A 16,481-nucleotide genomic window follows, 5' to 3' on the forward strand; every position below is an offset into this window, starting at 1 on the left:
GCAGGAACAATTTAGCAACCTATGCTGCCTGGTATTGCGGTCTAATGGGCGGATCTCATTATACATTTACTTTATACCAGAACGGCAACATGAAATGACTTGAAGACGAATTCAATCACCAACTCTGCAAGCTTCATATTGCCCCGCGGCTTATTATGCCGTAACTGTTGTCCTTATCACTTCTCTCCGAGATGTGCATTTACGTCTTTCAAATCCATAATGTAAACATTATGGATTTTCACTTGGAATATTATGTGTAATGGCAAAACGGACTCGATTCATTTGTACAACGTTATGACATTCATTAGCATGGGAATCGCATTGTTACTCGCAGTGCTGATGATAATGACGAGTGAACATGCACACAGACTTCCTGTAGCCTGAGTGTCTATTCATTGCTGCGGAAATATCAAGGGCAGCTGAGCAATAATTGCTGCATGAAAGTGCACCAACATGCCTGGGACGGTGCCCTAGCCAATCAGTAAAAAACGCTCGATGGATAATTACATGAAGTGGGAAGTAAATACCCATAATGAATCTTGCCGAAGAATATTGCCGTTGGCACTTCAACCCCGTCGTCATAAATACCAGCGGTGCAGGCATCTCCAGGAATGTATGAGCGTACCATTGCCTCTTGGGCTTTTATCATTTGACACTAAATGTTTAATATTAATTATTAAAATCTGCTAAAACACATGTGCACCCACGGCTTTTGCTGATGCACGCAAAAACAGAGACATTAAGGGATCGCCCAGAATTCCTCTACCTCTGCGTTGTAAGTGGTTATCAGGATTGAGCAGCCAAAGCATTTCCTGCACAAATGGAGTGAATTCGCTTTTCGTAAAAGGCACACGGCCTGAAAAGTAGCCCATGATGCTGGAAAAGAGCTTTTGTGCGTTCTCGAAAAAAAACCAACCACCTTAATGCACATTCTTTATTCACCATACATAGTCTACACCGAGGCTTATAAGGGTCTCCTGCAAGTCAGGTTTTATTACTTCATTCCATTAGTACATTGATTGTATAGTGTATTTTATTGTTGAAGCCAAGGATTAGGGTTTTCTTCTTTATTAAGTTATTCGGCAATTAACCTTTAAAAAAAAACGCCAATATGTAAATTACTAAAATATGTTTGATGCTTTCGTGCTGAATTTCATTTTCAAGCTTTTTCAATAAAAATAAATTTTTTATGGAAAAACAAACGGCTGATAAAGACGTTGGATTGTTTTCTTATTGGCCACATGCACCAAAGCACTTGAGCCTAAAAGTGGCATTGATTTTGTATTCAGATACTTAATGCTTTGCTTGTGATCATAATTTTGATTTTAGTATGCTAAGAAAAATGTAGCCCGTATATTTCTACCGCCACGCATCGCCAACAGCCATGATCAGTCCACTGCTAAATGAAGGCTTTCCCCATGTCATTGCCAATCTTTATGGTTCTGTGATGCCACGCTGTATTTGTTATTATACAAGGGCTACTCGGAGTGCTCCAGCTCCTCTTGGGCACTGTTTGTAGATTGTCATCGTCACCCAGTCTTCATCCGTTGATCATCGTCTCTGCTGGCAATGTCAAGCCCAAGCCTGACTTAATTATTTGACGTTAATATGTCTCTCATTAGAATTTTACCTCCGATCGTTGTTCTTTCTTCCTCGCAGTGTACTTTGCATCACATGTCTCTCCACACTCCTTAGCATACTATCGAGCTGCTTTTCAGCAATCGTTTTCCTTCGTTTAGCCAACTTGTTGGTTATGACTTTGGTTTTACTCGTATTTATCTCAACTGAAACACCAAGTACATTTCTCCAGGAAATACCTGCGGGTTTGAGTATACGTTAGCAAAATGGGCCAAACCATGTTTTATTTAAGTGGATATACATTTTTACACGAGATGCAAAGGATAGAAGATTTGCTGAAAAACAAATGTGCAGCTACGTCCTGGTAATGGTGTGTCCCATATCATCGATGACGGTAACATTTCCGCTGTTAGGTTCGGGAGCGTGAGCTGCCAAGAGGGAAGCCCATTTTCACAAGTGGAAGAACCATTTGGCTTCCTATTATGACAATTTTTTTTATTTTACACGCAGGGCAACTCAGAAAAAAAAAACACACGGATAATGGGGAGCCCACGAAAAGAGCAGCCGGTTCACAGTTCGAAAAAAGTGTGGAAATTCAGCCGCAAATATATATATGTGAAATCTAGTACTCAACCAACACGCAGAAGCATCGACACAAAGATAGCCGTACAGACTGCAGTGCTGCTGCCGAACATGGTGCATGATAGGGTGGTGTGGCCGGAATTCCCACCCGGTTGCATTTGTCTTCATCGTGCTAAAGAACTGATTTAGGGTTGAGTTTACTTAGGAGAGGTCCACAGTGGGTCCCAATACCACTTGGAACTGATGTTAACCATTGCTGGCAATCAAATGGAGGACATTGTGTCCCAGATTAGCGTGCGTGCACAGTGTGCTAATTCACACACTATTCATGTTGGCGTCATTGTTATATCACATGAGACAAATGTGTTCAAAGAAGTGATCGTGCACGAGACACCTTTTTTTTGGCAAACAATATTTTCTGATGGAATTTCTTTATACTCCGCATGTACAATTTTGCGTGAAGACACCATAAACTTCAAAAGTACAATGTGAACGTAAAACGAGATGTGTCGTTGTTTTAATTGAAACAATTGTTTATTATAATTTTAAAATCCATCTGTCATAAAAGTATTCTATGAGACATATACAGGCAAGGAACGTAGAAAACATTCGGAAACATGGCAACAAGACGTGAACACCCGCAACAGGAACACAGAGCGGTGATGGCTCGCACCTCCGATCAGCACGGTTTAGCTACGTGCGGCGTGAACGAGGTTCAATGTACATCCATACAACGGTGCACGGGAGGTCTTTTACATTGTGCTACATTTCAATGTTAAACAAACGCCGCACATTATGCGTGGATAAACGGAAACATTTTCTGTCTCTGCAGGTATCTTGGATTCTGTAAGTGTCCTTTTGAATGGCTTCACAAGCCACAATATGCTATTAGTCACAGATTTTTCACCATGAAATGGCAATTAAAGAAGGCTGTCTTGCGGCTGTTAATGAAACGCTATCTCAGACAAAATTATCCACGGTCCTGTTCCAAAAAAATGCAATCATTTCAAGAATACAGAAAAGGAACAGTAATGGTATTTTTTCATTGATTTTGAGAATTCAGGTTGCTTGCAGTAAGCAGGCTAAATCATTTTTGAGCTGTCTTTCCTATCAGCCTCCCTCCATCTCTTTGGACAAAAAAATAATAAAAACTAGAAAACCAATACTTATTTTGATGATGCATCGGCTCGTTTGTTAACCGCTAAGGACACACATATCCACACGAAATGCATGATGGCGAAGAACATAATTATGCAGGATATTAACCAACATTATTTAAAAGCACTTTGGTAAAATAAAGTTTTCACAGAATGAATACAAATCAGTGGAATAATCACCCCAAATAAATCGAACTTAAAGATATAAATAAGCCTATTTTCATTCTAATTTAAATTAAGTCTGTTGAGTTAGGTTAGAAATATTGAGGTGGACGATTATGTAAACAATGTATACCTTTAATTAGTCCGTACATTTTAAATGGAGACGTCGCGGTAGATTGCTCGAATTGCAATTTCAAATCACAGTCGGGGGTTAATCCAACCCATCATACTTCTGGGGTCCATAAACTGATTACCACCTCGTCGGAAGACATCATTTATATTCCTATGGAAATAATAACCTTTACTCGAGGAAACAAAATTTCCATGAATGGCTCAGAGTTGCCAGTGAGGAATGAGTGCTGCCCAACTTGATTATTTTCTTTGTTTTAGCTTTTGGCTGCTATGACTGCCATATTCAATCCTAAACAACGATCGTATTTCTTTCCAATTCTCGTTTGTAATTTCTATGACTATCCAAGCAGGAATATGAGGGTGTGTAAGAATGCACATTTTTTTTCTTATCAGAAGCTTTATGCATGATGATACATTTTAATTAATGCAACTGGCTACTATGGATATAGCAGAATCATGAAAGAAATTATCACTTCAGTGTAAAACAATGGGCGCATGGAAGTTTAGGGAATGGGGGATTAAAAGTAGACACGCACATGTACTTCTTACAACAGTTTTAGATGCAGTAGTCACCGAAGAAAGAAATGTGTTCATCACACAAACTATTTTAAAACAAGCCTAATATTGGTAAATTGTGACTTGTCCACTGTTATAGTTTTTTTCTAATAGAATCTCATGATTCTGCACCGAGTGCCACTACCTTGTCATGGTGGTAAATTCGATCCTTAAACTCTATCACGGAGACACTAACAGTTTATTTTCCATAATAATGAATGCCTCGACCACCATGGGACACTTGGCACAGGATGTGTCTTTTTGCAACATCGCCTCATTAACTATCCTGCAATGAACATGGTGACACCACGGATGCCTCTTTCCATTTTGCTTGTCCTTCACAGCCTTTGGCAGGTGTTGTACCAGCGTGCTAGTCAACGTGATCACACCGTACGTAATTTCCACGTGATTTGAACATCCTGAACAGGACATGAATGCATTAATGGTCTGAGGCCAAATGAATCTCTCCCATTCAAAACTCACATTCTTCATGCTGTCTTCATCTGTGAAGCGTTCTCTTACTAAGCACCATCCGACTGGAATGTGTTACATCATAATATGAGACTTCGATTCAGGTCATGTCGCTAAATATTTTGTTACTACGAGATTTGTAAATCTAGCCAACTAATATTCCTTTTTGTGATTTCCTTCAATGTATCTTACCTTATGACATTGTTCCAACATGTTATAACTTTACATAACGTCCGATACCATTATTATTCATTCTTAAATTTACATTTGATTTTAATACGTTTGTGTTGTGTATCATCCATGGGCCAAATTTACTGTGGAATGGTTGTGCTGCTGCTATCTTACCAGGAACCCTTTGTAAATGGCATGTGAATCTCAAAGAATTAAGATTAATTACATAAATAGTTCACATTTATGGATTGTAATAATGCCCTTCATAATTCATCACAAAATATAATATCACAGACTAAGACGCTGCATTATTACTTGCCTGTAAAGTATGTGACATACCGATTAACACTTGATTCGTCAAGATTTATACCGATAAAGTCCTGTGATATTGTAGAACACCTTCCTTTGATATTTTGTGGGCCCAAACAAAAATCAAGCAGACCTCTCCAAAGGTCAAGTTATCGTAAATTAATGTACAGTGTATTCTTCCCAACTACCACTCCAATATTGGTCTCAGTGGGATTTTAGCTGGGTGATATGCGGCCTACCTCAATACTCACATCACTCCTTAAGAGTTATAAGATTAACCTATTAGCTAATGCGCATTTAAACCTGACTTTCCTAATGGATGTGTCACATGTATACATGCGTTATGAGAAGCTTATTAAAACAATTTGAATTATTTATATAACAATTCGTCTTACCCCTGATGTACCCAAGTATCGTCACGGTACATTTGGCATTTAACGCAGCTGTGCCTCTCAGCTTACTTGGCATTAATTTCCTCGTGCTTTCAAACTATTTTTGACGATGAAATTGCGGCATACTCCTTTACCATCGCGACAAATCATGGTCACAACCTATTTAGCCAGAAATGCAGATGAGCAAGAGACACGGCACATTGGGACCAATAACGTGACAACAAAAAAATCGTTATCGCAGCAAAAATAAAATGTAATGAACTAATCTATTGATCTGATATAATAATCTGCCAGACATGAAATACTAGCAATTATGTGGTCAACACATAAAACTCACAACCAATGAACAGTAGTCAATAAACACTCTCGGCCGTTATACTGAACGAATCTTTTACCACCTGCAGGCAAATTTATTTACAAAGCATATTCATTTGAAGTGCTCAATTAAATAACGAAAACAATGTGCCATTGGATACAGCATAGCAAGCAAATGCAGATTATTCAAACTCATGCCACAACTGTGTAATGTGCTATGATGAGTTATTTAATTGCTACAGTTATTTATTGGTGTATAGTAATTGATAAATATTATTTCGCTGATAAGCTTCAATACGGTAGTTTAGACATATATATCTTAATAAATGTCTCACTGAAGATTCACCTAATTTGTTATCACAGTTTAATGATGATATATTTACACGTTTTTTTTACAGCGCTATATATTTGTATGAACATTTTTTTTACATGTATGACCATTTAGTATATATCTCTGCAATGGTAGAGCCTCAATGCTGTCGAAATGGTTATTTAGCAGACGACATGCGATGATAGTAAACTACCGAAACATGTTTTGGTAAACAACAAAACCAAATCAAAGTGTATTAACATGTTAAGACATTATTAATAATTTATCAAAGAATTACAATAGATGTCATACTTGACCGGTCATTTTATCTATATAAGTTTAAGTGAAACAAAACCCACCCTTATACCTGAAATATACAATAACCAACAGCGTCGTGCACTTATGTACACTAATAATGCCACCTATGGCATTACAACTATACAATAATTCCAATATAGTTGCGTGATGATCATTACACAACTCACAACTTAATCATGCTGTTATTATAGATATACACAAGGGTAAATTAATATAATGCCATGGCTGAAAACTAAATACAGCACATCATACCTAAGCTGACACAGTAAGTGCTCTAGTTGAAAATGTATATTCTTTATTGTCTTTTCTAAAATAAACTTTAAATCTCTTCAGTAGTTTCCCACCAATCTTGCATTGTTTATAGCGTGCAGGCTCCGATTTTTACATGCAGACATCCATAAAATATGGACACAGTTCATAGGCTGTTTCCCAGTGAAACCCAAGGTAGCTTTTTGATACAAAGCTGATAAGTGTCACACATAAAGTTATCCAAATAACCAATTACCCACTTGAGTCACAAAGTTCCTGTTATTGACAATAGTCAATGACAGTTCGATTTAAAATTGCTGAAATTAAACACATCACCACCTTTCCGTTTGGCAACACTCACCCAGAGTCTTTAGTGTTTTTTTCTTTCTGTTAAATCAATTGATTTGGATACATTCATAAGGTGGAGTGAATGCTTTACGTCTTTCAGCACCACGACCAATGCTCTCATCACAGGCAGAGATGACGAGGGCACAACGGGCATTTTAAAATAAAGGAAGGCCCACGTATGATACGTATTTATATATAGAGTATATGCATTAATAGTGCCCAATTACAATGCATTGTTTTCATCCTTTACGGAACATGGGCTGAGAATAACACTTTTAGCCAACAGATATTCCCAAGCGACGTCTTGTGTCGTTAATGCTGAAGATTGTCAGATTTGGACTTGCTTTGTTCTGTTCACCACTTATTAGCAAGCCATAATTTGTACACACAATATTATCATTTTTGGGCCAAGCTAGCATCAACACTGGGGGCCATGTAGTGTTGATGCTAGCAGAATTACAAATGGCATGGGCCTGTCACTGTACATGTAGTGCAGGGTACATAAACAGTACAATGAATGACAGTTCAGGCTTCAATGCGCTTCATGTGAAACATTTACTGGAGACATACCTCACGTCATGCCTTGAATTAATATGCAATTGGAATAAGCTGCCATAAGCATCCCATTTTAATCTCCTTACCAATTATAAAACACACCACCTTGAGAGGCAATGCGGGCGCAGTGAATGAGAGCATAGTTCCGTGCTGTTCCTATTGGCTATGCTCTGCTGCCCTTGTGTTCTATGGCTCGTATAACTTACTCGTATTATTGGCTTAATGAACAACGCAGCTCTGTTTGATCGCGGCAAAGTCATGCATTGAAACTAAGCGTGCTCACATGTAAGCGAATGCTATTACCTCGGGTCGATGCAGCTCACCGTGACCCGGTGGTAAGCAAGGACGGGTCGTCACATCGTTGCATCCTGCCGTAAACAGGCCCATCGGATGGATTTTCAAATATTGAATTTGTGCATTTTTTGTTCATTAAATAAGGGTTTGTTTACACTAATGGCCTATATAAAAAGTGCAGTCGTGGTATTACGGTAAGAGAGGCATGGGAAATTATTCTGGGCATTTGCTGCAGACTAGTGTCAATTTTAGGGTTGTTGGATTTTGCAGTGAGGAGCCTCAGAGCACTTTATTCAAACAATTTATCTCCAGAATTTAATCAGGGGCCTCCTGACCTCTTTCCACGCAAGCCTGACATTATCTACCATACAGTCTCCAGACCTTACCCACCCCTACATCATCCAAACTCCCCTCCGCATCATCCAAATATGCTTCCTGACACCCCCCGACCAAACATTCCAGCTTTCTCTCTAGCTGGTGTTGCCCTGGTCTTCATTTCCTGCAGAACACCATTACTACGGCCTTACAACTTCCCACTTGGGCCTGCAAATTTTTCTCCCAACTCTTAACCGAGCTTTGTGGAAGGTGAGAGACAGAAAAGAGAGACTGATGGATTTCCCCAGTGTCCTAGAACACTTTTATTTCCAGGCCTGAAGACCAAGATATTGTGCAGTTGTGGGTTATATTCTCGAATAATCCTCGCTGGGTTTTTTTATTTTATTAAAAGTATCCTCAAATGCACATTCTGCCTTTAACCTCTACATCTACAAAAAAGAAATAGGGTTTGATACTCCCATTAATTGTGTATGAATACATGTGTGACTAATCATGTGTAGCGTACCTACTCACACATGCATGCATACATAAATAAATGCTTAGCTGTGCTTAACATTGTGCACTCACAAACTCACCCAGACATCCAACACACATTCATCATAAAAATCGTTGCCATGTGCATCTGCATTTTTGTTGTCCTTCCCCCGCACCTACGATTAGCACGGTTGGCTACGTACGGCGCGAAAGAAGTTCAACACACATACATACATATTCCTAAAACAAGAAGCGACACAGAGAAAATAACCCTCATACCAACGTATCTCTGGTACCATAGCAGGGCAGAGTGCTTGTGTTACCTCCATCTTGTCTGCTGTGGACCAAGCCATTACCAACATGTCCATTCTGGTGCCTGGGCCAGGACACCAATGAAGCATGCACAAGGTTGTCAGGTGTACCCGTGGGGCCAGGAGGTCCCTCTTGTTGGTTAGACACACTCGACACGCACTGTACTCGGCTGCTTGAGCTCACATCAATTTTTCCTTGGACTGGGGCATTGGTGGACTGCCCATTATAGTTGGATGGCTTAACGAGTTGATCGCTGTAATTGGGCAAGCCAACAGCTTGGAAGGCATTGCCAGTCGGGTAGGAAATCAGACTCTGGCTCATCGGAGCGGGAGTTGTGACAGAGCTCATCAAACTGCTTTTTAGATTTCCTTTGTTCACACTTTGTGAAGGATTAACAACAGGAGGACCTTGAGATGACGTTGATGAACAACAGCTCTGCTCTTTTGAGCTCCTCTGTTGATCTGATGGCACTTTGTTTGAAGACATTTTCTCCGGGTTCTCTTGAATGGATGCTTGCAGTGCTGCTCTGCTCTGTTCCAGTTGCTTTGCCGTGACATCGTCCCCCACTTTGTTTGGCAAACTGTGGATCTGGTTTCCATGGGAAGACCCTCTGATGATCGGGCATCCGTAATTTGGGGGCTTTTTCATGTGGTTTTCATAGTCCGGAGGGCCACTAAACTGACTCCTAATCTTGCCACTAGCGGGGCCACTGGTAGATGGAGAATGGCTCGTGTGATCCCCATTACAAGATTGCCTGACATTAATATTGTCATAGTTTTGTGGTCTCATGGCCTCATTGTAACTTGGTGGGCATCTGACTTGATGATCGGCCTGAGCAGATTGATTTGTACAGAAGTTCCCATGACTGAGTGAATGTTTCATCGGTTCTGCCTGACTCTGCGTGTTTGTCACCGGTTTTCCCTCGCCCATGTCGATTGCAGCATGACCCATATTATGATTCTCTGCACTGCTACAAATCAGCCCTGGATTTGTGCTACTGGAATATAGGCCACGGTGCTGACTCAAGCTTTTCCCATCATTTTCAGGTCCATGTAAAACGGCACCACTCTCGTCATGACTCACAATGCCACCTTTAGTTGGACGAAATAAGAATTTCCACTGACTCAACGGATGCTGTGAAGGGACAAGTTTCGACTCCACTACCGCTGTGCCAACGTCTTCTTGCGTCGTCGGAAACCCCAGGGCACTGCATTGCAAAACGTCGCAAGCCTGGCTTGAATTGGGCATCACTTTTAACGAAAAGTCAAATTCACCGGGAGGGTTTGCACCGTAGCTTTTTTGACTCGGCACCTTAAAAAGCTGCTTTTGCTCCATGAGCAAATTGTGGTTTCTGTAGCTGGGTTTAGTGGACAGCGGACCTCTCTGCTGCACAGTGAGTATGTTGTTCCTCCCTCCCGGGTAATCACCACTGTCTGCTAGGTCTCGGCACGTGTTGATGTACCAGGGAACGTTGAGATACTCGTTTGCTGGGCCGAGCCTCTCGCGTCCTGTGTTGCGATATTCCACTTCGCTTGGGGTGTTGTTTGCGGCAGAACAGTCAGAATAAAATGGGTTTTCTTCAATGGGAATGAAATATTCTGTAAATATATAGAGAGAAAAAGCAATGAGTATGATCCTGCAAGATTTAGCATTTAAAACAAGCAATATAATAACATTATATTTTTAACAAATTATATTCCTATAATTCTCGAGACGAGAACCCAATGGGTAACATAAAAAAACAACATTATTGCGCACTGGCATTTGTGAGGGCCTCCCACACTTAAGAAGCCCTCAAATATGGCTTTATATAAATCACTTCAGACTCATATGCAAGTAGGCCACCTTAGATTGCAGGTACCACAAAGGTTTCTGATCTATTTATCTATTTTTATTTTTCCAGGTAAGGCCCACTAAGTTATATAGGTACTTGTCAGAAGTGACCTCGCCACAAATGATAGCTCAACAAAATAGCTTATCACGTGAACATTTATAGCAGCCAAATTGATTCTAAATGTGGAGGGGAAAATCGGAGGACCCAGAGAAATATTAACGCAAACACGGGGAGAACATGCAATCTCCAAATACACAAGTATCAGGGTTGGGGTCGAACCCACGGCCACCTGTACAGCAGGCGAGGTAGTTAACATCATGCCACCGAGCAACTCGGAATTTGTAAGGTCAGGCGCACATGGAGATGGGCTGATTTAAGTTGAATGGCATATCAGATGGCTCAACTCAACAATTAGATGACCTGGACAAATGTCCAATTGCTTGGTGGTTCAATTACACTCCGGGTACCACAACTAAGTCTGGCACTCGAACAATCATGCATCAAACTACGCAAGAACTACAGTACTACCAATATGTTACTGAATACTAGCCCGTTTCATGTGCCCAGCAGCAAACAGTGTTGTTGGCACCCGATGTGTTTCAAATTGTGTTTTCATTCGGAAATTAACTCTAACCATGTCTGCTCTGGTTTCACATGTCCTGGCCATAGGTAAGCATATCGCATGTACATTACCGACCTTTGTACATCTACTGCTACAGGAAGGCCTTCCAACACCAGCGTTGTTGTTTTGGACCGTACTTTATGCTGGTCAGTGTGAGTGGAGCAGTGTGGCACCGTGTTTAGCGCACTTGGCTACGAACACGACGATTCGAGTTTGATTCCTGTCCAAGGCTAACATCTGTATCGAGAGATATCTGAGCCAGCCCTAACCCTTTTCCCTCAACTACCTCTACCGCCCCGGAATAGTGTCGTCAAGTGTGGCGGAGCAACCTCAATGCGTCACGTGGCATGTGGAGGCCTTCATCCAGCAGCGTATCGACAAAGAGAGGTAAATTATATACTCAAAACATTTACATCGCATCACAAACACGTGCTGATGACAAACTCCCCACCCACTACATCTAACAACAATGACATGTTCCATGTACACTTGAAACTGATTTTTGGGTTCCTGAGATATGGCATTAATTAAGATTGCATATAGAAAACATGTTGTTCAGACATTGGGCTATATCTGTTAAACTTTGCACTACATTTCTTGTCTCCTAGTAAAATGGGTGTTTTTTCACAATAAGCTTAGATAATCATGATTGACACTTTGACGACAACGTAATGTTTTGGCATTAATTGGGCAGAGACTATAAATATCACTCCACATTAAAACCACTCATTTAATGGTGACCCGAGGCTTAAACCCAGGATCTCAGAGGTGCATGGAGTATACAGTATGTGTTTACAAGATATGCAAATATAAATCACCAACAGAAAATATACATCCACAGGAGTGCATTCTTCACACACTTGGTGGATTACCGACGGTAGAATGTTAAATTTCGATTTTTTTTTATTATTTTATTCTCATTCTACGTGACTTTACCGAAAGAACCAAAGAAGGTAGAATGTTAATTTCACTTTTAATTTATTTCGTATTTATTACTCGCTTTGTGGAAGGGAGTCCAAATATATATTTTGTAAAGACCAGGACAGCCATGCAAGCAAAGGGACAACTCGTTAGAATCTTAATTTAATTGAAGGTCATTGTTGCGCAAGTGGCAGTGTCCTCTTTTAAACGATGTCAAAGGATCTACAATGTTCATACATTTTGTTAGAAGCAGGCGCATCCCACAATTTGTTGCTCAGTCCACGGCTGGCAGAAAGGCCTCCACTAGAGGGGGATCTAGAGGGACCCTCTAGAGAGTTCTTAATCGATTTTTGGGTCAGGTCACCGCTAAAGTAAAGTGTGTGCCGTAAAACCCTCCTCTCACCCGACACAGCCAACTCATAAGGTTTGTCACGTGAACAAACGTGCCAATCGATTACTGCTTCAGCAGCATGTGTGTTGGAGAGCAATCCACAACATTTAACGATGTGGTTTGACTGGTCGTTGCTGGTAGTTACAACCAGTTGCCAGAATTTGCCAACTGCCTGATGATGCTGGTTGTAACTACCAGCGAAATTTCATACCCAATTGTTGAATATTGTGAACTTGCCTCCAACATACCGGTGAGCAAGTTGATGAATGACATTCAAATAAATAAAACAAACGCTGCTGTACTTTAATCAACTACGACTTTAGTTTAATAAACCCGCTTAATACACCTTGCTTTCAGAAGCTGTGGTTTGAACTATATTAGTACTTTAATAGACTGCTGCTCGTAAAACAACCACCAATCTCGGTGAGCTATGTGATGAATATAGATATACTACAATGATGCTGAAGACAAGTTGTAATTTCGATAATACAGCAGCTCATTATTGAGTAATACTATAAGGGGAAAGGAAACATCATTTGTTCAGAGAGAGAAATATTCGAAGTTATACCCTGCAGCCCTTTCTGCAAACTCAAGAACTCAGTCTCTTACAGCATAATCTGTCACCTGAAACATCACTGCTATATTACATTGAGGCCAAATACGGTCATGAATATAGTTTATTTTTTAAAGTGCTAATATTCACATCAATAACGTTTCTGCTTTCATTGCTACAACTCATGCAGCAATTACTGTATTAAAAAAAAATCCTCATTATTATTGTTATTACTCCCCAGGGTACTTTAATATTACTCCCTTAAAAGCTTCACATCAGGCTTTGATTGCTTTGATGGTTCTTTGGGAACCGGGGGGACCAAAATAATTAGAGGCTGTGCGTCGTCCACTGCGATGCTTCCACATGTAAACCGTCGCTCACACCACCTCCGGCCTTGACACATCACCGCTGTTTGGACAGGTTCCGGCGCCACAATCGGGGCCCGTGCACTCTTCCTTGCATTCCTTTTTGCAAGCGCGGCATTGTCAAGGGTTCGGAAACACCCAAGGTGCAAACTGTGCGCCTCAAAAGGTCAGACATTCGTGCTTTGTTGCTCTACAATGGGAAAGCATTTGCAATCAGGTGCGGAACACGTGGCCTTAGATACTGCAATGTTAACATCCTACGTGACTTTACCGAAAGAACCAAAGAGTATGGATTCCTGCAGTCACGAAAGCTTCAAATCAAGATGGGGTTAGTATTATAGCCATAATTATCACAGTAACGTTAACTAAAACCCTGCCTAAACATCAATTTTACAAATTGTCACTATTCGAGTTTGAGATTTTTTTTACTAGTAATAACAACAATAAGACACATCACATGTACACTGCGAAGTGGATGCTGTTGGTCTTTTTTTGTAGCATGTACATGATCTCTCAGTGACGATCTCCCTGCTGTAAAGAAGAGCCATTGCTCGAAATGTCACCTATTATGTATTTATATAGTTTCCCCTTAAGGGGGGTGGTATTGATGAATGTGTTGCGTTGTTGTTCTTTGTGCATGTGCACCACTGTCATCGCAGGAGCCCAAACAACATGTTTTGGTGAAGAAATAAAATCGCAGTTTCCATATTTCAGTCATGAGCTACACGTTGAGAGGCGATGAGACCCCAGTCTCTGGTGTAGGGCTGTATCGCTGTCAGATCCGCGTTTATCAATTGCTGCCAAATAAATTAGAATTTCTTATTGATTACTTAATCATCTCCGTTAATCACACATTCGCTGTATTTGTAATCGCTGTATTGTCTGAAGCATGCGGTTGCTGATAAAGGGCGTTTGAGAGCCTGCTAACAACCCACTGGGTACCATTTATTATAGCAACAAAAATTTCCATGAAGATGCTGCATGGTATACGTGCAAGTCATGCTGTGGATGAATGGAACTTTAAATACACAACGTCTTATAGGACTAGTTGCTTAAAGCTCAGTTCCGAACAAACGTGACTGACGTTTTTTTGCCGATTCCTTCTTGAGTATGTTAATATGCGGGGGGAACCACAGAGAACCTGGTGAAAACACGGTGCATTTCAGAGGATAACACATACATTCAGCAGAGATACGTCGTAAACCTACTTGATATACTGCCACACAGTGGCCACCAAGTACCTATGCAGGTGGGTAACCTCCAATAAGCACGGTTGCCTACGTACGGTGCGAAAGAAGTTCAATTTCTTGTTTCCGCTGATCAAGGATACCCTCAAGTTCCCCCTGAAGTGCAAAATAATCAGCCTTCAAGTACGGGAGGAGCAGCAGGCTGCCGACCGCCTGGGGCACTGCCGCATCCACCAGGCCTGGGCCCACTTTGAGATCCAACGTCGCGATGCCGAAGCGGATCGCCGCCAACAAAGAAAGGATTCCACTGCCATCTGGGACCGCGCGGGGCCCCAATGCCCAAAGATCTGCGGATCCAGAATTGGACTCCTCAGCCCGCTCAATAGCAGCCACCGCTAAACCTGATGGACGTCATCCTTGAACCCCGAGGGACTGCCACGACGACGACATACATTGGCACACGATTGTCCCACTGTGATCTACCAACCCGCCTCCAGAGCAAGGCACCGTAGCCGTGCTCCACCAGAGTGTTAATCACGTGCCCGCCCGACCCGACTGCAGGAAAGGGGCATGCGAGATGCGGCTTATGGAATGGCTCTTCACAACGTCTTTGTAAAAACACCGTTTCATAAAACGAGTACCACTTTGTGGGAATTCGATGGGATTCATATCATGATCAGGATGCCCACTCCCAATGCAAATGTGGATTTTCCAATTCTTACTCCACGGAGACTATTTCTGACGAAATGTTTATTCGCAAAAAATATTAACTTTCACAGTGTGTACAAATATGTGAGTTGATGCAGTTTTTTTTCTTAAACAAACTTGGCCCAAGTGGCGAATCTGGTAAATTTGTCAATTATAAGTTGATGCTGGCAGAGTTGTTTTTCTGACTAGGCTCTACAAAGTTCAATAAGCCCACGGCCATCTGAAACATTGGTTAGGCTAAATCCAATAGGCGGATATAGCTTGGGGGGGGGGTTGGTGGATTACACAGATTGCATCTTGCGTGTGATACTCTCCAACCTGCTCGGCTGCAAGGTAGCCTGAAGTTGCAAGTGCAATAAGTGGATTTGCTACTTATCTGTATACACTTGGAGGGTTATTTTTGAGTGGCTTTTGAGGGGTTTCTCCTAGCATCCTGGTTTTCTGCAACATCAAAGAATTGTCCCTTCTGAAATAACCTTGTGACTCAATGAGATATAATCTTATATTATCCATGGTTGTATTATAAGTGACTGCTTTACCTGTGGCACCAATTGACCAAAAATATCATGTTATCTACAGTTGGATTATTCTTATTATCTGTGCTTTTACCAGATAAAGTGACCCATGAGTAGAGCATTCATCCTCATGATATACTTTTAACCATGGACTCCTGCTCAAATAGCAACGGTTATTTTTTGTTGACAGGCATGAATAATAAGATCCACCAATATCGCTTCTTCTATCAGCATGGTTGAGAATGTCTGTCTGCGTTCCTATGCCTCATCTACAATAGTTGACATGGACATTTATCTAGGCCTGGGCCATAATCCGATTGATTAAATTAACCAATTTACTAGACCAATTATTGGTTTGATTACTC

General features: G+C 41.1%; 1 protein-coding gene across 3 annotated transcripts in view; it reads right to left on the reverse strand.

Annotated features, from left to right (window-relative positions):
• Positions 1-2,672: 2,672 nt before the first annotated feature.
• The window catches only part of LOC116940824 (receptor tyrosine-protein kinase erbB-4-like), a 285,921-nt gene continuing 272,112 nt past the window's right edge, over positions 2,673-16,481 (reverse strand). For all 3 annotated transcript variants that reach the window (XM_032951051.2, XM_032951049.2, XM_032951050.2), the window contains one exon: positions 2,673-10,618. In XM_032951051.2, the coding sequence (XP_032806942.1) occupies positions 8,982-10,618 (1,637 nt within the window). In that variant the 3' untranslated portion in view covers positions 2,673-8,981. The remainder of the gene's footprint in view (positions 10,619-16,481) is intronic.

The sequence above is a fragment of the Petromyzon marinus genome, chromosome 10, assembly GCF_048934315.1.
Source record: "Petromyzon marinus isolate PM22_M1 ecotype Great Lakes invasive population chromosome 10, UKy_Petmar_22M1.pri1.0, whole genome shotgun sequence".
Lineage (NCBI taxonomy): Eukaryota > Metazoa > Chordata > Hyperoartia > Petromyzontiformes > Petromyzontidae > Petromyzon > Petromyzon marinus.